The 20,960-nt window shown below is 39.5% G+C and overlaps 1 protein-coding gene across 2 annotated transcripts in view; it reads left to right on the top strand.

Moving 5' to 3' along the window:
* PIK3C2G (phosphatidylinositol-4-phosphate 3-kinase catalytic subunit type 2 gamma) overlaps window positions 1–20,960 on the top strand; it is a 387,527-nt gene that overhangs the window by 87,366 nt on the left and 279,201 nt on the right. For both annotated transcript variants that reach the window (XM_081592337.1, XM_081592336.1), the window contains 2 exons: window positions 3,260–3,388; window positions 13,022–13,136. In XM_081592337.1, the coding sequence (XP_081448463.1) occupies window positions 3,260–3,388; window positions 13,022–13,136 (244 nt within the window). The remainder of the gene's footprint in view (window positions 1–3,259; window positions 3,389–13,021; window positions 13,137–20,960) is intronic.

The following is a 20,960-nucleotide window of genomic DNA, read 5'->3' as shown; positions in this document are numbered from 1 at the left end:
AATGAATAAATAACTATAAAGTATGTATTCTTACTCTGGAAGAATTTATTTTTATTAATAAAAATGACAAAATGGAGGTTGGCAGTAACTATCCACTGTAACTTATCGAATGTTTTGTCATTCTTGATTTGAAAAGCTCACTAATAAGTGAAGTTACACATGAAGAAGAGAGACTCAATGGGAAAAAGAACATTCTAGATTATGCGAGAAATAAAGTGAAATTATAGTTTCCATCCTGACACAAAAATATGAAAACTAAATAGAAAGTCAATTACAGGTAAAAGAGAATATTCAAGAAAATACTGTGCATTTCACAAAATCAACATTTTATGTTGAGTTTCAGAGCTTCTTTTTAAGCTGAGAAATATGTCCACATTACAATGAATGAATATTATAACTGTGAAAGAAAATGAAAGATAAGAACAACTTTTGGATAACTAAACGTGTGATAATTTAATTTTCAATAGTCTAAATTTTGCTAATATTGAAAAATAAATTTTCCTTAGCCTTTCGTTTTCTCTCCTTCCTTTTAAAAAAATTTATTTATTGGAGGATAATTGCTTTACAATATTTTGTTGGTTTCTGCCTAATATCAACATGAGTCAGCCACAGGTATATGTATGTCCCCTCCCTTACTTTTAACTAGAATTATATTTCATCTGTTTTATAAAGGCTAATATAAGTTATTACATTGTTGATGGAATAATGAATATACTGCTGATATACAATCTACCATTTATCACATATTGTGTTATGTAATATTTTTTCCTTTTTATAGATGAACAAGGCTTAAAAAGGTTAAATTCATCACTCAAAGAAGAACACCTGTTTAGTCACAGGGCCAACATTTGAGTCAAAACCTTTGACTTGTCTCCGCACGTAGTTTACATATTGACATCTCTGAGTTATTATTAACTCAGCGACTATGCCATAAGCCACATATAAGTCACCTACCCCAAATTCCTTATCTGTGTTTTCTACCAGTTGAAGGGATCCACTAACATGATCTAGGAGCCTGAAGTTCATCTTCAATTCATCGGTGTCCTACTCCACCAATATGCTGTCAGTCAGTTATTAGTTGTCCATCTTACCTCTAAAATAGCTCGTCTGTCTTTCTGCTTGGTAGATGGGAGTTTACACCTGGACCTGGACCTCTCCATCTCAGAGAATAGCATGTTGAGGGGAAAGATGTGTATTTCCTCAGAATCAGTTATGGTCACTGGTCTGAATTAACTGTTCCTTATTCCTGAGGCTGAATGCTGCCTGCTGTTGTTGTGTAGTCACTAAGTCGTGTCCACCTCTTTGCAACCCCATGGACTGCAGCACACCAAGCTCCTCTGTCCTCTACTATCTCCCAGTGGTGATTTAGTCGCTAAGTTGTGCCTGACTCTTGCAACCCCATGGACTGTAGCCCATGAGGATCCTCTGTCCATAGGATTTCCCAGGCTCCCGGAGCTTGCTCAAATTCATGTCCATTGAGTCAGTGATGCTATCCAACCCTCTCATCATCAGCCGCCTTCTTCCCCTTTTGCCTTCAGTCTTTCCCGGCATCAGGGTCTTTTCCAGTGAGCCAGCTCTTCACATCAGGTAGCCAAAGTTTTGGGGCCTCAGCTTCAGCAACAGTCCTTCCAGTGAATAGCCAGGCTTGATTTCCTTTAGGATTGACTTGTTTGATCTCCTTGCTGTCTTCTCCAGCACCATGATTTGAAAGCATCCATTTTTACACATTCAGCTTTTTTCATAGTCCAACTCTCACATGCTTCCTGAATGGGTGAGTAAAAGTCGTTCAGTTGTGCCCAACTCTTTGTGACCCAATGGACTGTAGCCTGACAGTCTCATCTGTCCATGGGATTCTCCAGGCAAGAATACTGGAGTGGGTAGCTGTTTCTTTCTCCACACATGCTTCCTAGCCACCCATGAATCTATCTCTCCTAAACACTGTATTTCTCTTGAGACTCTTGTATCATTTCTATGTAGCCAAGATGACTCCTGAAAGGAAAGAAATGTACCCTTCTTCCTGTCCACCATTAGGAACCTCAGATCTCTCAACTTCCTGTCCAAAGCCCTTTCTTCTTAGATGCTTCGACCACCCAGGTGTATTCCTCCCAGTCTTACAGTATCTTTATACCTTCTAGGCAATCTTATATATATATATTAATGGATTTGATGCCCAAATTCAAATTTTTTCCACCTTTAACAGCCTTGTGCTTATCCTTAGCCACTTTTTTTACCCATATCTACAATCCATCCAGGGTCTGAGTTTGATGTTCTTCACCTTGACATATCCAGGAATTGTACTGTCTATTATATCTCAGCAATCAGCTCCCAATTTCCTGGAATCTCATCATCACCCAGAATAGTTCACATTTAAAATTATAAACAACTCTCTATGCTTTTAGCTCTCTCATTTAAACGTTTCCTTTTGCCATTAGGAAAAAAATCACAAATTCCTTTGCCTGGCATACGGAGTTCTTAGATATTCTGGCAACCACCTATCTTTCTAATTGCATCCTTTGTAACTTTCAGGTTGAGACCAACTTGACTACGTTTCTTGTTCTAGCTACAATGTGCCACTCACCATTCCTCAGCTCCATGCATATATGCCCTTGTCTGTACACTTTTTTCTTTTTTGGAATATTCTTTTCCAACTATTCACCTGGTTGTAGCCAACCTACTCTTTAAGACCCATTATGAGTTATTTCCTACCCTCCCTCCATTCCATAAGACAATGTTAATCATTCTCTCTTGATGCTCAAGTTTTTGTAATTTTCAAAAAATTAGCTTATGTATCAAAATCATAACAATCACCATAGAGTAATCAATATCATTACTCTAGTACTTCTGCTATATTTCTGCATTTACAAGATAAAACATTAAAACTTAAGAGAATGCCTCAACTCAAATAGTTAAAATACTTGTGTCACACAGAACTGTATTAGAAGGAAATATTTATGAAAACATCATTGTAATTGGGTCCTAGTGTCCAAGAGTTGTTGGGAGTATTAATGAGATCAAAGGTTAACAGTGCTTGACACACAATAAAGTGAAGGTGTTAGTTGCTTAGTGGTGTCTGACTCTTTGTGACCCCATACTCTGTCCATGGAGTTCTCTAGACAAGAATACTGGTTGGATTGCCATTCCCTTCTCCACAGAATATTCCTGACCCAGGAATTAAACCAGGGTTTCCTGCATTGCAGGCAAATTTTTTACCATCTGAGCTACCAGCGAAGCCCAACCTAATTTTTTCTTTTATTTTAAGGATCAATTTTCCTCTTGAAATAAAATCACTTCCAAGAGAATCCATGCTGACTATAAAATTGTTTGGGATTACCTATGCAACCAATGCAGATTTATTGGCCTGGACTTGTTTTCCACTGTTTCCAAAACAGTAAGTATATCATTTGTGATTAATAAAACTTCCATCCAATAAAACCTCCTTGGAACTAGATAATGTTCAGTATATGGCATAATGAGAAAATCAAGAAGACATTTTATTCTAAAATTGAGCTACCTCAATATAAATCATGACTGTTGAAAGCAGGACTGAAAAGCAAAGTGTAGAAATGGCTTTAGAAACAAGCTTCATGCTCAGCTTGTCAACTGGGTCATTTACCATGAAAAGGTATCGGCATGACCAATCTCAATTTCTTTTCCTTCTCTGACCAGCCAGTTTCTCTGAAATTACTAATGCAAAATGATTTAGATCAGTACTGTCATTTAGCAACAATGTAAGTCATGAAATTCTGGCTGAAGTAAAATTATTCAGTGTAATTGGTTTACTGACCTTTTATTGGCAAGAAAAAATATATGTCAACTTTAAGACGATATTTTTCAGTAAAGTAAGCCAAATAGGAGTTCTGTCAGAACTAGTTGCCACTGAAAAAGTAGCTGTCAATTTAACCATAAGGATTTGGAATTATTAATACTTAGAATATTTGAGAAAGTCAGTAATGTGATTTTCTGTTGTATTAAAGAAAAATATTTTAAAACATCTTAGTTACTTCCCCCTGACAAAACTTGCTTTAGAATCAAATTGTTTATAAAAAAAAGGACTTTTGAAGAATTAGAACCTGTGTTGTTATTTTAATATTATTATAAAGAGTGTTTCTGCCTCTGCTCTTTTAGAAAGATTTGGCAATATTAATTCTTCATCAGGTTTTATTTCCCACTTTTAGTCAGTATAAATAAAATATCATCAAAGCAACTGTGATACATATTTTGGTTTTGTTTGCTTGTTTGTTTTGCTTTTGGCCACACCTTGTGGCATGTGGGATTTTAGTTCCCCAACCAGGAATCGAACTTGTGCCCCTTGCTGTAGGAGCACAAGTCTTAACTACTGGGTCTACAGGAAAGCCCTCTGTAATACATCTTAAAAATCATTTCTATTGGATTAATTATGACATGGTGTGCATGTTTGTGTGTGTATATGTGTTGCTCTTTTATTTGTTTTCATGTTATAGCCAGTTTCCACATGTGTGAACACAGGGAATGTATTTTCTTTGTAATTTCTGTCATCTAACTTGGTACCTCTTATAAATAGGCAATCATCAGTACAGGTTTGTTTATTAAACTGAATTGGAAGAAAATCAATCTCTATGGGAGATTTAGAATGAAATAAGATCTCAAAAGTCTATAAGAAACAGTTCAACCCTAACGGGAATACCAACTGCTGTTAGCAGATATTTCAAAAATCTGATTTGTGGGCTAAGAACTTTCATTACTTTTTCACTGGGAGCAGCTGCACAGGTGCCTTTCCTTCTCCTGAGTGAGTTTCTTTAAAGTTTCATCTGCAGTATTTGTAACATCTAAAATGTTTGTAGAATACATCTGTAGCTATTCACTGAAAAAAAAATCCATTTTATTACCTCTAACACACTGTTTTGTCCATAACAGGTAATCAAAAACTTGTTAAATATATTAAAGGTCTGGAATATTTTTTGTCTTTCAAACTAATCTTCAAGGCCTTTTTCTACATGCTTATTGCGATAGTGAAATACTGCCTCCATGGTGTTTTGTCATCTGTCACTTAAACTTTGGTAGACATTTTAGATGCAAGTGATTAGAGACAATGGGTGTCTTTGAGGAATGCCATCTGGGACTGATACTAAGTACTTTTCCTAAGGGAAAATGGCAAAATTGTGGATGCTGATCCATCACAGAAACACAACTTACTTCAAAGAGGATTTCAATAAGCATTTGTGAAAGCATTTCCGAAAGATCATTTCTTATGAAAATCAGAAAATCTGCTCTCTCCTGGGCTAAACAACGTAAAGAAATTTAGATCTTTTTAAGACATCAGAAATCCATCACGTGGCCAGTTGGGGAGATGTGATAACTCCCACTGTGTTCATTGCTTTGAGTTACAGAGATTCTAACCCAGTTTATGTAACGTAGGTATTTCAAGATCACATCAAATAACTCACTTAATTTCATTTCCTTTCACAGAATGACCCCTGCCCATAAACATTTGGTATCAGTTCTGTCATTTATTTCAGTTCAAATTGCTCATACCTAGTCGTGTGGAGCTGTAATGAGCATTTATGTCTTTATTTTCTCCACGATACACACAACCTGAAAATATGCAGACTTAAAGGCTTTCTATCTCTTTTTGGTTCCCAGAGGTGGGTTTCAGAGAACCAACTGAGGTTAAACTCACATGTATTGGTTATGGCTGCATCAAGAGTATGTACAAATAAAAATAAAGTTCAACATTTTCAAGCACACAAACTCACTTTCAATCCTATTAAAAAGATATGTTTCAAAAACAAAGGTAAAATGTTACCCACATAAGTTTTATAATCCTCTCCTTTGCAGACAGGGCTTATACCACATCTGTATTCACAATGCCTCCACTGCAGTAAGACAGGGTTATTCTCACCTCAGTCATTTCTATGAGCTACCTTCCCTACTTAAATTCAAAACAAATAGTGTGGTCCTTACTTAGCATTTCTAAATTGCAGTAAACTCCTTCAATGCGGAGATGCTCAACCCTGAGTGAACAATAGAATCTCCTGGGGAAGTTTAAAACTAAACCCAAAAGCCAGGTGTTCCGAAAGATTCTAATTTAATTGGTCTGTGGAGAAGCCCAGGCATCAGTATTTCCAGAGTTCCTGAGATGAGTTTAAACGCAGGAAAATGAGAATCTCTTTTGTAGAATTTAAAAAGAAGCCTAAGTAAATCATAATACAATTTTATTCCTGAGACTGTTGTCTGAGTAGCCAACCCTGACCTTACTATGTATTGTCATTTCAGATATACCCTTAAAATCAAATAATAAAAACAAGTAGATTAAAACGCCTTATCATTCTTCCATCCTTTAGGAGAAAGACTTTCAGAGCTCAATTCAAATATTTTATTTATATATGAAGATCTTTATAATGAAGGGAGGTTAAGGGACTGGCTAGAGGTCACTGGGCTACTTAGGAATAGAACAAGAACCAGAATGGAGGGTTGACTTCTCTCCACACATCTTCCTACTTCAAGCCACCTCCCTTCCTGCCCTTAGATGCCACTCCCTACCTCATGAATGAGCTGTGGAAACCTCATCCGCACAGAAGGGGATCCTGTCTCTATTCCTGGCCATGAAACCTGTTAGATCTACGAGAGTCAGAGTCTCAAAGAGTTTTATAAGATCAAATCTTCTGAAAGTGCTGGTTCCAGAATGCCAAACCATGGATGCATAGAATCCTATACCTAAAAATGGGAGTAGTTAATTTATTCTAACCATTTTTTTAATTGTCTGAGGAAACAGGGGGCCAGAGAGGGTCAACTAGCCCATCTATTCTCCTGGTGCTACAGATTTTTGTTTGGTTTTTGCAGGCATAGGAATTTGTACGATATTGAAATTTAAAGGACACTTAAGGTGGGTCAGAGGTTAAAGCTTCTGCCTGCAATGTGGGAGACCTGGGTTCGATCCCTGGGTCGGGAAGATCCCCTGGAGGAGGAAATGGCAACCCACTCCAGTATTATTGCCTGGAGAATCTCATGGACGGAGGAGCCTGGTGGGCTACAGTCCACGGGGTCGCAAAGAGTCAGAGACGACTGAGCGACTTCACTTTCACTTAACAATAGAAACGGTATGGACTTAACAGGTAAAGGAGCAGAAATGATGTGGACTTAACAGAAGCAAAAGATACTGAGAAGAGGTGCCAACAATACAGAAGAACTGTATAAAAAAGGTCTTCATGACCCAGATAACCACAATGGTGTGATCGCTCACCTAGAGCCAGGCATCCTGGAATGCGAATCAAGTGGGCCTTAGGAAGTATCACTATGAACAAAGCTAGTGGAGGTGATGGAATTCCAGTTGAGCTATTTCAAATCCTAAAAGATGATGGTGTGAAAGTGCTGCACTCAATATGCAGGCAAATTTGGAAAACTCAGCAGTGGCCACAGGATTGGAAAAGGTCAGTGTTCATTCTAATACCAAAGAAAGGCAATCCCAAAGAATGCTCAAAGTACCGAACAATTGCACTCATCTCACACACTAGCAAAGTAATGCTTAAAATTCTCCAAGCCAGGCTTCAACAATATGTGAACCGAGAACTTCCAGATGTTCAAGCTGGATTTTAAAAAGGCAGAGGAACTAGAGATCAAATTGCCAACATCCGTTGGATCATCAAAAAAGCAAGAGAGTTCCAGAAAAACATCTACTTCTGCTTTATTGACTATGTCAAAGCCTTTGACTGTGTGGATCACAACAAACTGAGGAAAATTCCTCAAGAGATGGGAATACCAGACCACTTTACCTGCCTCCTGAGAAATCTGTATGCAGGTCAATAAGCAACAGTTAGAACTGGACATGGAACAGAGACTGGATCCAAATAGGGAAAGGAGTAAGTACATCAAGGGTGTATATTATCACCCTGCTTATTTAATGTATATTCAGAGTACATCATGAGAAAAGCTGGGTTGGATGAAGCACAGGCTGGAACCAAGATTGCCAGGAGAAATATCAATAACCTCAAATATGCAGATGACACCACCCTTATGGTAGAAAGTGAAGAACTAAAGAGCCTCTTGATGAAGGTGAAAGAGGAGAGTGAAAAAGTTGACTTAAAGCTCAACATTCAGAAAACAAAGATCATGGCATCTGGTCCCATAATTTCATGGCAAATAGATGGGGAAGCAATGGAAAGAGTGAGAGTTTAGTTATTGGGGCCCCAAAATCACTGCAGATGGTGACTGCAGCCATGAAATTAAAAGATGCTTGCTCCTTGGAAGGAAAGCTATGACAAACCTAGGCAACATATTAAAAAGCAGAGACATTACTTTGCGAACAAAGATCCGTCTAGTCAAAGCTATGGTTTTTCCAGTAGTCATGTATGGGTGTGAGAGTTGGGCTATAAAGAAAGCTGAGCACTGAAGAATAGATGCTTTTGAACTGTGATGTTGGAGAATACTCTTGAGAGTCCCTTGGACTGCAAGGAGATCCAACCAGTCCATCCTAAAGGAATTCAGTCCTGAATATTCATTGGAAGGACTGATGCTGAAGCTGAAATGCCAACACTTTGGCCACCTGATGCAAATAACTAACTAATTAGAAAAGACCCTGATGCTGGGAATGATTGAAGGTGGGAAGAGAAGGGGACAAAAGAGGATGAGATGCTTGAATGGCAGCACTGACTCGATAGACATGAGTTTGAGTAAGCTCCAGGAGTTGGTGATGGATAGGGAAGTCTGGCATGCTGCAGTATATGGGGTCGCAGAGTCAGAAACAACTGAGCAACTGAACTGAACTGAACTAAACTAAGGATAGAAATGTTTTTATCAGCATAGTCCTTTGCTAATGACATCTTATTCAGAATCTCCACATATAAGATCAGTGAACAGTCCATATACATGTTGGTGGGGTGGGTAGGGTGGCATTTGAAATTCTAGATTCCTATCTATTTGCCAGGGCTTCCTTGATGGCTCAGTGGTAAAGAATCCACCTGTCAATGCAGGAGACATGGATTTGATCCCTGGTTCAGGAAGATCCCCTGGAGGAGGAAATGGCAACCCACTTCAGTACTCTTGCCTGGGAAATCCTATGGATAGAGGAACCTGGCAGGCTATAGTGCATGGGGTAGCAAAGAGTCATAAATGACTTAACAACTGGACAACAATTTGCCATCTCCTCAGCACTTTTCTGCTTCCCTGGTGGCTCAGATGGTAAAGAATCCCCCTGCAATGCATGAGACTTGAGTTCAATCCCTGGGTTGGGAAGATCCCCTAGAGGAGGGCATGGCAACTCACTCCAGTATTCTTGCTTTGAGAATCCCCATGGACAGAGGATCCTGGTGGGCTACAGTCCATGGGGTAGTAAAGTCACTCAGACATGACTGAGTGACTAAGAACAGCACAGCACAACATCACCTTTCTAAAGTCTACTCCCCCAAACACAAGGCCATATGAAGACAAATATAAAACTCAAAAACTACTGATTTTGTGTCAGAAGCTCAAAGAAATTAAGCAAATTAAGGCTTGCTAATGAAGACAGGATACAGATGTCCTAGTATAAATCCGGCGCTCTTTCCACAATTATGAAACTGTTTCTGGTATGTTTTGATTTCATCATGTTTTTGTTTTGTTTGCTTAATTTTAACTGACTTCATAAACCTTTGCATGGCATTATACTGTAAAACCTACTGGTGAATCCCACCAACTTGGATGTTTAAAATTTCCATTTTCATCTTTTTTTCTGAGACCACCAACACTAAAATGCATTCTTTAAACCTCTTGATTCCACTGATCATCTTCCTCATCCTCATATTTTCTATTCACAGAAGTCTATGGAAATGTAGTCCTTCAGTCATGCTTACAGTATTGAAAAAGGCCCCTTGTCAGAATATAAATTAGGTAATTTCCTGCACACAGAGAACCCAAAGAATTGTGCCAAACATCCTTTCCCCTAGAATTGTCTTAAAGTATGTGTTATATTAACCTTAACTGGACAACTAGAAGTTCATTCTCTCTATGCCCTATCCCTTGATACATCCTTTCATACATATACTTGAATCAAGAGTTCTGACTTCACTGTGCCCTGTACAACTCAGGGTAAAGGCCAGGGTGATGATTGATCCAGACTCCATCTGAGGAGACAAATGACAGATAACTCAGTTATTCTTGAGTCTCTTCATTATTTGTAGGAATCAGCTTAAATCACACAGGTTTTCAGAGTGAAATATGGCCAAGATGTATAAATATAGTAGGGCCATAAATATAGCTCACTACACAACTTAGATGTGAAGAAAAAGTGCAATTAATATATCACACTTTTCCTCATGAGCTCCCACCCTGTAAGAAAGGAAGAGGACAGATTTTTCATTGACTACTAAAAACAGCCAATTTGATCATCTAAATAGGTCCTTTTAGAATTATGCAGCCTCCTTTGGATAAAATGCTCAATCACTCAGCTTCCTGACACCCTAAGTCCTTAAGAGGACAGTTGTTTAGTCACTGAATTGTGTCTAACTCTTTTGCTATCCCAAGGACTGTAGTCTGCCAGGCTCCTCTGTCTGCGGGATTCTCCAGGCAAGAATACTGAAGTGTGTTGCCATTTCTTTCTCCAGGGGATCTTCCCAACCCAGGGATAGAACCCGCATCTCCTGCATTGACAAGTGGCTTCTTTACCACTGCGCCACCTGGGAAATCTGGATACAAAGGATCAGAAAAGAAACAGATTATTTGGCCTAGTGACATACGATATCCAAATCAAAGGCATTTTTAAGCTGGTGGTTGTTTGTTCCATCTGTTGTAGCCTGTGATTGGTACTCTCCCAACTTGGCTAGAGCTGACTGACACTGCCAGGGTGTCCCGGGCTCTCGCAGGCACCATAGACCCACACAGGACTCCAAGCTGACCTCAGCTCAGATGGTCTAACCAGATGCCCTATTGTAGAAGCCCTGTGTCCCCATCGCCTGACTCCCTTTATGGAAACATTCTCACACAGACATCTTCAGCTCTGTCTAGATTCCATCTCTTCTGTAAAGAAACCAAAAACCCAATAAAGCTGAACACGAGTTCCTTCGGCCTCTATGTCATGTGGCCCCGTGTTGAAGGTCACCCTTCAAGTCTGTACAAGATCAGCTCAAGAAATGATTTCTTCTCAGATCTGAAGCACAGAGCATAAAATGGAGCCCCCTCTGCCTTCAGCATTAGGCTGTGCTCACTTACCTAACACTCCTCCCCATCTGCCTTCCTATGGGCAGAAGAGGGGAACTTGGGATACCATGATCACACTGTCCCCTCTTTCTCTGTCTTCTGCTTCCCCCCAACTCAAATTGCCAGGAAGTGGTAGCTTTTTCTTTTGCCACATTCTCCTTCCAGTATACCGCATCCACCTTCCTACACTCTGTTTACTCTGCCATGGATAGGTGTATTTTCTGTAAATACTGTGGAGGACATTAACATCTGAGCCCTCCAAGCTCAGTTATAGCATTCTTCTTTTGCATTCTGGCTGAAACTAGTCCAAAACTTTTCCCAAGCAGATGGATGCTTCAGACCATTTGGGGCAAGGTTATATATTCTGAAAGGTAAAAGAGAAAATCACAGTAATAATTTTCTAATCTTTATCTCCATCGAGTTAACTTTTAGCTTGCTAATATACTGTGGGCTTGCCTCGTCCCTCAGACAGTAAAGAATCGGCCTGCAATTCTGGAGACCCAGGTTCCATCTTTGGGTCAGGAAGATCCCCTGAAGAAAGGAATGGCTATCCATTCCAGTGTTCTTGCCTGGAGAATTCCATGGACAGAGGAGCCTGAAGGGCTACAGTCCATGGGGTCACATAGAGTCAGATGCAACTGAGCAGCTAACACTTTGACACTACTTTTGCTAATGCTCGTATTGGCTAATACTGGTCCCTGGTATTGTTATACCAAAAACCAAACAAACAAAAAAAACCAAAACTCAAGTTTTTCCAGATGAGGTGAGGATAGAAGAAAGGGATACAAATGAGTAGAAATTCATCCTGCTAAAAGAATATTCTTGGGTTATATAAAATATCTGCACAGTAATGCTTAAAATTATACTTCCTTGTATACTTTCTAATAGTATCTTTTAATATGAAAGCTAAAGAAGCCAAGCCTCAAGAAACTAAGGTTTTAGAAAACTTTATTTGGATTTTTTTCCTCTTACTTTGCATATTTGTCCACTAAATGGCAAGGTAGAATTCTATGTTATTTTCCAAAGACTTGCATAATGAATTAAAATTCTATATAAACTTTAATCTTGTTGACTTTAAGTTCTATAGTTTTAATTTGGTATGTTAATCAAAGACTGTTCTCAGTGATCACTAAAACATTTTAACCAATAATCTTATTCATATATACAAGCCAGGTATAGCTTGTTTTTTAATTCCTATAAGCCTCTGTGAATTTGGATGTTATTGAAGCTGTTAAAACTCTCCATGAATTCTTCCTGTCTAAAGTCTTTCCTGTATTCACTCTCATTTACTATGGTAATTTACAACATAGGTTTAAATATTCAGAATATGAATAATCTTTCTATTTATGCATAAAGAACCACTTCCTCCATGAAGTCCCACAACTACTTTGATCTGCAAATCATATGCTAATTTAAATCTTTTCTTTCTGTAAATTTAGAGCTCATATCTTTAAAGATGCCCAGGGAATTTAGTCACCCTATGAAGCAAAAAAATATTCTTAAGAGTTATTAACATCTTTATTAATTTAAGGCAGTCATAACTCCAGGAATGTAAACTTGAGATTCTTAGTCCCATCTTGTAATCAGCATTGTTGGAAATTAAGAGTAAATGCTACCTGTTAGAAACCATTGTGGAAACAGTTTTCTCTTGTGGAAAATAAATGGAGGCATCTACAGACATAGCTATGCATGTGGTATTATTAGAAACGAACCATTCATCAGTATCTAAACTTGTGGAATATCCTATTTCTCTTCTAACTACTGAGTGAAGCTACTGAAATAGCTAATTGTGTTTATATATTTTTTTAATTTGTAAATAATAGTAGCTTCCCTCTTGAAATGACTTCTGTTTGTCCATATGTGTTGTCTTTTGCAGCAGATCCATTCTCGGGTCTGTGCTATTCAGCATGACATTACAAAGTGAGCCTCCCATGGAAATGATCGCTCCAGGAGTGTGGGATGTAAGTCAGCCATCCTCAGTGACCCTGCAGGTAAGTGTCAGGCTATGAGATTAAAGTACACACAGCAAGTATTACTTGATAAATAGCTTATTGTCAATTACAGAAACAATTTTCTTCCAGGATCACACATTTTAATAGTCTTCTCTTTCTCCGGCCTGCTGGGATCTGTAAAACCTCTATTGCTTTTATTTTGCATTCAGTGTTCTAAAGGACTTTTCTCCTAGTTTATGTAACAGCAATTTCAAGCCATTCTCCATCCAACACAATCAGGAAGGAAAGGAATGGACTGTTGCCATGAGTCTACTCATTATACATATTCATTTTTCTTTCCATTGTCTAAAAACAGTCATTAGTATATATTATTAACTTGGTACCTTATTCACACCTACCTCTTCATTATGTCATATTGCCTTAAAATCTCTTTTGTTATATGTTTCCTAAATGACTAGCCATTAAGCTGAATAGTAGGGGGAGAAACAGCAAACCAAATCCTTCCTTTTTCCTTAAAGGCTCTCTCCTTTCTGTGATTTGTAATCATGAATGAAAGGTGATTAATGATTTGGGGCTTTCATCCTTTCTGCTCAGAGGATTTTTTTTTTTCATTTTCCTCACTTTTTTCATGCTTGTAAGTGATCAGGTTCATCAGATACTTGAAGCCTAACCACTCCCATACATGCAAATACAGGGAATGCGGACTCTCCATCTGCGTGGGAAAAACTGGGCCGTGCTCCAAAGCACAGGATTTTTCAACCTCTCACTATTGACATGTTGGATGGGATGAGTCTTTGTTGTGGGGGGTGCCCTGTGCACTGTAGGATATTTAACAGTGTTTTGGGTTTTACCCACTAAGTACCAGTGGTACCTTCCCAGTTCTGATAACCAAAAATGTTTCCAAATACTGTCAAATGGTCTCTAGGGATACAGTTGCCCTCAAGTGAGAATCACTATGCTGGAGGAAATTAGTAGACCCTCTAGGTTCGTAGGATTTCCGGGTTTGGGGTAAAGGATGTGAGGGACAAAGTTTAGCAACATGGAAAGCAAGCTGTTAAAAATGAAAAAGAAAAGCAGCACTAATAAGAAAACGTAGGTTTCACTTTGCAAGATGGAGGAACTTCCCCCTCCAGACAGTAGCTGAAGATCCACTTCTAATCTGTGGATGGGGTGATAAAAAAAAAATAAAACAGTGTTACAGAAGAGAGACTTATGGACTTAGAGAAGGAAATTCTGATTGTGGGGATTGAGGGTGGGGAATGGGGGATGGGATAGTTAGGAAGTTTGGGATGGATGCATACACATTATATACTTAAAATGGATAACCAACAAGGACCTCCTGTATAGTGCAGGGAACTCTGCTCAATGTGATGTGGCAGCCTGGATGGAGGGGTGTTTGGGGGAAAATGAATATATGTATATGTATGGCTGAGTGCCTTTGCTGTCCACCTGAAGCTATCACAACATTGTTAATTGGCTATACCTCAATACAAAATAAAAACTAAAATCCAGATGTTGTCAAAAAATAAAGCACACACACACCAAAGAAGTGGTTGATTAGGTTGGATCTTGGCACAGCATCCTAGACACTCAACAGATGATGACTTAGTGATTAGCAGATGTTTCCTTGTAACAAGACAACTACCTTTCTTTAAGAGGATGAATGCAGACTTTTTCTTGGCAGATCCAAACCACCTGAGCTTAACAAAAACCTTCCAAGTCTGACCATTGCCAGAGCTTTATGGATATAAATTTATGATTATCAGGGTCTTTAGTGGCTGAGGTGGGGTAGGAGACGTGAAGGAGACTATCAGATGAGACCTTCCTTGATTCCTCTCAAGTGAGGGGATCAGCCACTTTAGGAGCACAGATCCTGGAAGTGGAAGCTGAAGAAAAGTTTCAAGTATTCAGCAGCATAGATTTCCATGTAGAGACATACAGTCAGGACAGAATTACCTCATGCTCATGTTCAGTCACTAAGTCAACTCTTTGTGACCCCATGAACTGTAGACTGCCAGGCTCCTCTGTCCATGGGATTTCCCAGGCAAGAATACTGGAGTGGATTGCCGTTTCCTTCTCCAGGGGTTCTTCCTGGCCCAGGGATCAAACTTGTGTCTCCTGCATTGGCAGGTGGATTTTTTTTTACCTCTTAGCCATCTGGGAAGCCCTTATGACAGAATTTATCTTATAAGAAAAGGAAAGAAGATATGGAAATCATCCAACAGTATGAAAAAAAGTTCAATTATCTGCTTTTACAAAATAATTTCACATGGTATAGACATAGATGGAAACGTCTCAGAATTTTTTCAATTGATGATAAATATACAAAATAAAGTAAGAGGTATTAAGGTAATAAAGTTAAAAGCCTTAATAACTAGTCTCATTTTAATTACACACAGCTAAATTTAGAGCAGAATTTTCAACCTAAGGATTATGAGATGGTGAGGAAATTAGAAGCAAGTTCTGCAACCAGTGTTTGTGTTAAGAAGTCAGTGTGAGTCACAGGGAAAGACATCAGGCTCAGAGTCAGGAGATCTGGAGTCTAGTCTTAGCTCTTTAACAGTAAACTTTATGACTCTGAACAAGTCACTTTCCACCTCCATACAGTGAGAGGATTGTACTATGCCTGTTCAACTTCTTTCTGGTCTGTGCTTTGCTGATTGTCTATGTTATTAAAAGATGACAATTATTATAGGTTTATAGTATGTTATAGAACTTAATTACTTCCAGTCAGCCTCCTTTTTTTTCACACTATGCTGCAGACTGGAAGCAGTGAATAGAGTGAAGTAGATCTGAGTTCAGAGCTTCCCAGGTGGCACTAGTAGTAAAGATTTCTCCTGCCAATGCAGGAGATGTAAGTAACGCAGGTCCATTCTCTGGCTCAGGAAGATTCCCTGGAGGAGGACGTGGCAACCCACTCCAGTATTCTTGCCTGGAGAATCTCACAGACAGAGAAGCCTGGAGGGCTACAGTCCATAGGGTTGCAGAGTCAGACATGATTGAAGCAACTTAGCATGCACGCACAGATCTAAATTAAGACATGCAGACAAATTATTATATGATCCGATCAACGTGTGTCTCCCTCAACCTCTTCCCTCTCCCTGTATACAATCTAGTACAGTGATTCATAATTTAAGCACTAAGAGCAGAGTTGTTTTAGTTAATGTTGCTCTTGTTCTAGTGTATATTTCTTTACTTATTTTCCCATTCATTCTATTTTTTTAAAGTTTTTTTTATGTGAACCATTTTAAAAGTCTTTATTGAATTTTTCATGATATTGCTTGTTTCATGTTTTGTTTTTTTGTCCACGAGGTAGGTTGGATCTTCGCTCCCCAACCAGGGATTGAACCCACACTCCCTGATTGGAAAGTGAGGTCTTAACCACTGGACCGAAGGAGACGTCCCCCCCATTCATCCTAAATGCACTATATTCTGGTTTATTTGTCCTCACCACACTGCTGTCAGATAACCTCCTAATTTCTAGTTGCCAAACCCAGTACTGGTTTTCATACCTCTTCATTCTAGTCCTCTCTGCGCAGTTTTTGGCACTGTCTCTTCCCTATTACCGGAGAAGGCAATGGCACCCCACTCCAGTACTCTTGCCTGGAAAATCCCATGGACGGAGGAGCCTGGTAGGCTACAGTCCATGGGGTCGCTAAGAGTCAGACACGACTGAGCGACTTCATTTTCACTTTTCCCTTTCATGCACTGGAAAAGGAAATGGCGACCCACTCCAGTGTTCTTGCCTGGAGAATCCCAGGGACGGCGGAGCCTGGTGGGCTGCCGTCTATGGGGTCGCACAGAGTCGGACACGATTGAAGCGACTTAGCAGCAGCAGCAGCAGCAGCAGCTTCCCTATTACGGGCCTTCCAAGGGAGTTCAGTGGTGAACAATCCGCCTGCCAATGCAGGAGACGCAGGAGATGTGGGTTCCATCCCTGGGTCTGGAGGAGGAAGTGGCAACGCACTCCAGTATTCTTGCCTGGAGAATCCCCATGGACAGAGGAGCCTGGCAGGCTATAGTCCATGGGGTCACAAAGGAGACCAACATGACTTAGTGACTAAACAGCAACTTCCCCGCTACAGAACACTCTTCTCCTCTGACTTTGCTGATATTGCCCGCTTAGGTTTCTCTTCACGCTCTCTTTGGTTATCCCTTTTCTGTTTTCTTCTCCAACTCCTTTTCTTCTGCTTGTCCCCACTGCTGACAGTTCCCATGGGTTCTGTCTGCTGCCCATTGCTATTCTCAGTATGTATATTCTCCTTGAGAGAATTTCTCTAAAGCTTTATTGAGATATGTCACATACCATACAATCCTCTCATTTAAAGTATACAATTCAATGTTTTCTAGTATTCTCACAGATACGTACAACTAATCTCAACCAACACCAGTTTTAGAGCATTTTCATTTTTATGAAGAAATCTCATAACTTTTAGCTACTGCTTTCCAGTCCCAAACTCTAAGCAACTACTAATATACTTTCTGTCTCTATAGATTCACCTATGATGTACATTTCTTGTAAATGGAATCATACAGTATGTGTTCTGTTGTGGCTGGATTCTTTCTTTCTTTTTATTTATTTATTTATTTTTATTTTTAATAAATTTATTTATTTTAGTTGGGGGCTAATTACTTTACAATATTGTAATAGTTTTTGCCATACATTGACATGAATCAGCCATGGGTTTACATGTGTTCCCCTTCCTGGACCCCCCACCCACTTCCCTTCCCATCCCATCCCTCTGGGTCATCCCATTGCCCCGGCCCTGAGCCTTTGTCTCATGCATTGAACATGGAATGGTGTTCTTTTTCACATATGATAATATACATGTTTCAATGCTATTCTCCCAGAACGTCCCACCCTCACCTGGATTCTTTCATTTAGCATAATGTTTCAAAATTCATCCACTTTGTATCACATATCAGTATTCACTTATTTTTTTTATTGTTGAATAGTATTACAATATAGAAATGTGCTTAGTGGCTCAGTTGCATCTGACTCTTTGCTGCCCTTTGAACTATAACCCGCCAGGCTTTTCTGTCAATGGGATTTCCCAGGCAAGAATAGTGGAGTGAGTTGCTGCTTGACTCAGGGATCGAACCAGCATCTCCTGTGTCTCCTGCATTGCAGGCAGATTCTTTACCTGCTGAGCCATCAGGGAAGCCCCAACAACACAGATATACCACTCATTAGTTGATATGCATTCAGATTGCTTCCTTTTGGCTATTAAGAACAGAGCTGCTCTGAACATTCATGTACAAGTTTGTGTGTGAACCTATGTTTTCATTTATCTGGGCTGTATACCCAGCAATGGAATTGCTGGGTCTCATTTGTTCCTAAGGTTTGATTTACAGTATCTTGCAGGTTCATGCCTAAGTCTGTGTCTTTAGTTCACACTCTTTTATACCACAGGGAAAGGAAGTGTTAGTTGCTCAGTCATGTCTGACTCTTTACAGTCCCATGGACTGTGTAGCATGCTAGGCTTCCCTGTCCTTCTCTATCTCCCAAAGTTTGTTCAGATTCATGTCTATTGAGTCAGTGATGCCATCTAACAATCTCACCCTCTGCCACCCGCTTCTCCTCCTGCCTTCAATCTTTCCCAGCATCAGGGTCTTTTCAAATGAGTCAGTTCTTTGCATCAGGTGGCCAAAGTATTTGTGTTTCAGCTTAAGCATCAGTCCTTCCAAAGAATATTCAGGACTGACTTCCTTTAGGATGGACTGGTTGGATCTCCTCGCAGTCCGAGGGACTTTCAAGAGTCTTCTCCAGCACCACAATTCAAAAGCATCAGTTCTTTGGCACTCAGCCTTCTTTATAATCCAACTCTCATATCCATACATGACTACTGGAAAAATGATAGCTTTGACTAGATGGACCTTTGTCAGAAAAGTGATGTCTCTGCTTTTTAATACAGTGTCTAGGTTGGTCATAGCTTTCCTTCCAAGGAGCAAGCGTCTTTTAATTTCACGGCTGCAGTTACCATCTACAGTGATGTTGGAGCCCAAGAATATAAAATCTGTTACTGCTTCCACTTTTTCCCCTTCTATTTTCCATGAAGTGATAGGACCAGATGCCGTGGTCTTAGTTTTTTTAATGTTGTTTCAAGGCAGCTTTTTTACTCTCCTCTTTCACCCTCATCAAGAGATATTCTGTAGACAGCTTCAAATACAACACATCCCAAATTGAGCTCACCGTCCTCTGAGAATTGCTTTCACTCCCTGAATTATTTATGACTGTTCATGCACTCAGATACAGCTAGCTGTTGCATTTGTCTCATCTCTCTTTCTCAATACTCATATTCTGTCCACCATAGATCCTGTCAACTCTTCTCTCCTATGTTCATCAAGTCTGTCCTCACAAATCCCCACTGTGTCTGCCCTAGATCAACATTTCCCTTCTAGGTTACAATATTTCAGCTTTTTCCCCTTGTCTTTAGTTTTGTTATTCTCTAATCCAAAATCCACAAGCATGATCCTTCTAAAACATAAATCTGAGCCCGCCACTCTCCTTATACTCTTCAGTAACTCAGCACTACCTAGAGAATTACAGGCAAGTTCTAAAGCACAGCCTCCTCCCATTGTTTCCCTTGCCACTCCCTGACTTCAAGCTCCAGCAGCTTCAAAAGTTGTCGTCTCTGATGTGCAGTCCTGCTTTTACCTTTTGTGCATTTATGAATTCTGTTCACTGCCTGCAATGTGTCTACCATCTTCCCTTAACTGTCTGTTACCCACCCACGGGCTTAGTTTCTGTCATTCTTATTCACCTTTTAGGATCCATGGAACCCTCTTCCATGAATTTCTCCCTTACTCCCTTCCCTCTTTCCACTCTAAGAAGTGTTGGAGTGCCCTTCCTGTATGTTCACATAATAACCAAGAAGATTTTGGTCAACACATTTACAACATTGTATTTCTTTCTTGAGAACTTCTTTAAACCATAGTTCTTACCTACTCATTCATACAAGATATTTTACTTTACCTAACATTTCATTACGTGTTTATCCTTCATTATCAGTGATGTTAGAGTGAGGCAACAGTAATATTATTGGTACATGATTCTTAGAACACAGTACATTTTTATCCTAGTGTAGCATAGGTTCCTTTTTCTTCACCCCCTCTTTTACAACTCCTTCCACAGACTCACAGCAATTGCCATCTAGTTGGTAGACATCATTCTTTCCCTTGAACGGCATAGAACTTATGGTCCAATATGTATATGCCTTATATCCAAACTATACCTACAGCCCAGGCTCATTTCTTTGAACAAGGTGGTAGAATCACGGGGGCCTGAGCAAGCCCATGAACATCTTATTGGCATAGTTATGTGAACATGAACACTAGGAACATTCACAGCAGCTCCTTCAAGGAATTCCAAAACATGAAACCATAGTAGGAACCATGGTGGCCAAGTGTAAATGGAGAAGGATGAAGGAGAGAGTAAAAGCAGAGCAGATAAATGGAACACAAGAAGCCAATATTCAGTGTATAAGGAAGTGTGAAGTATAAGTGTGGATGATTGAATCTGAATATTTTCCTGCACCCTGGAAGAAGGAGCCTCATAATTTTTTTTTTTTTTTTTTTGCTTGAAATCAGTAGTCTAGCCTTAACTCTTTGAGGCAAGAATGGAACAGTGGGTGTCATGGCACATTAAGTGAACACATTAATAGAGAGCTCCTGTAGCGCTCTATTAGGAAAAGAAAAAAATGAGACTAAGGCCAAGCTTAGTGCATCGTGACCACAGAAGGAGAAGAGTCACATGTTTGCCATTATTAACTTGAAGCATAGCTTGGAGTGCTTTGTATATATTCAACCCTATTTTAATTGTTAATGTTTGCCTTTCTCCTCCTCCATAATGCATAGAACTCA

Source organism: Giraffa tippelskirchi, chromosome 4 (assembly GCF_054371585.1).
Source record: "Giraffa tippelskirchi isolate mGirTip1 chromosome 4, T2T-mGirTip1v1.2.pri, whole genome shotgun sequence".
Taxonomy (NCBI): Eukaryota; Metazoa; Chordata; class Mammalia; order Artiodactyla; family Giraffidae; genus Giraffa; species Giraffa tippelskirchi.
Note: the sequence above shows the minus strand (reverse complement) of the source record. Positions and strands in the feature narration are given on the sequence as shown.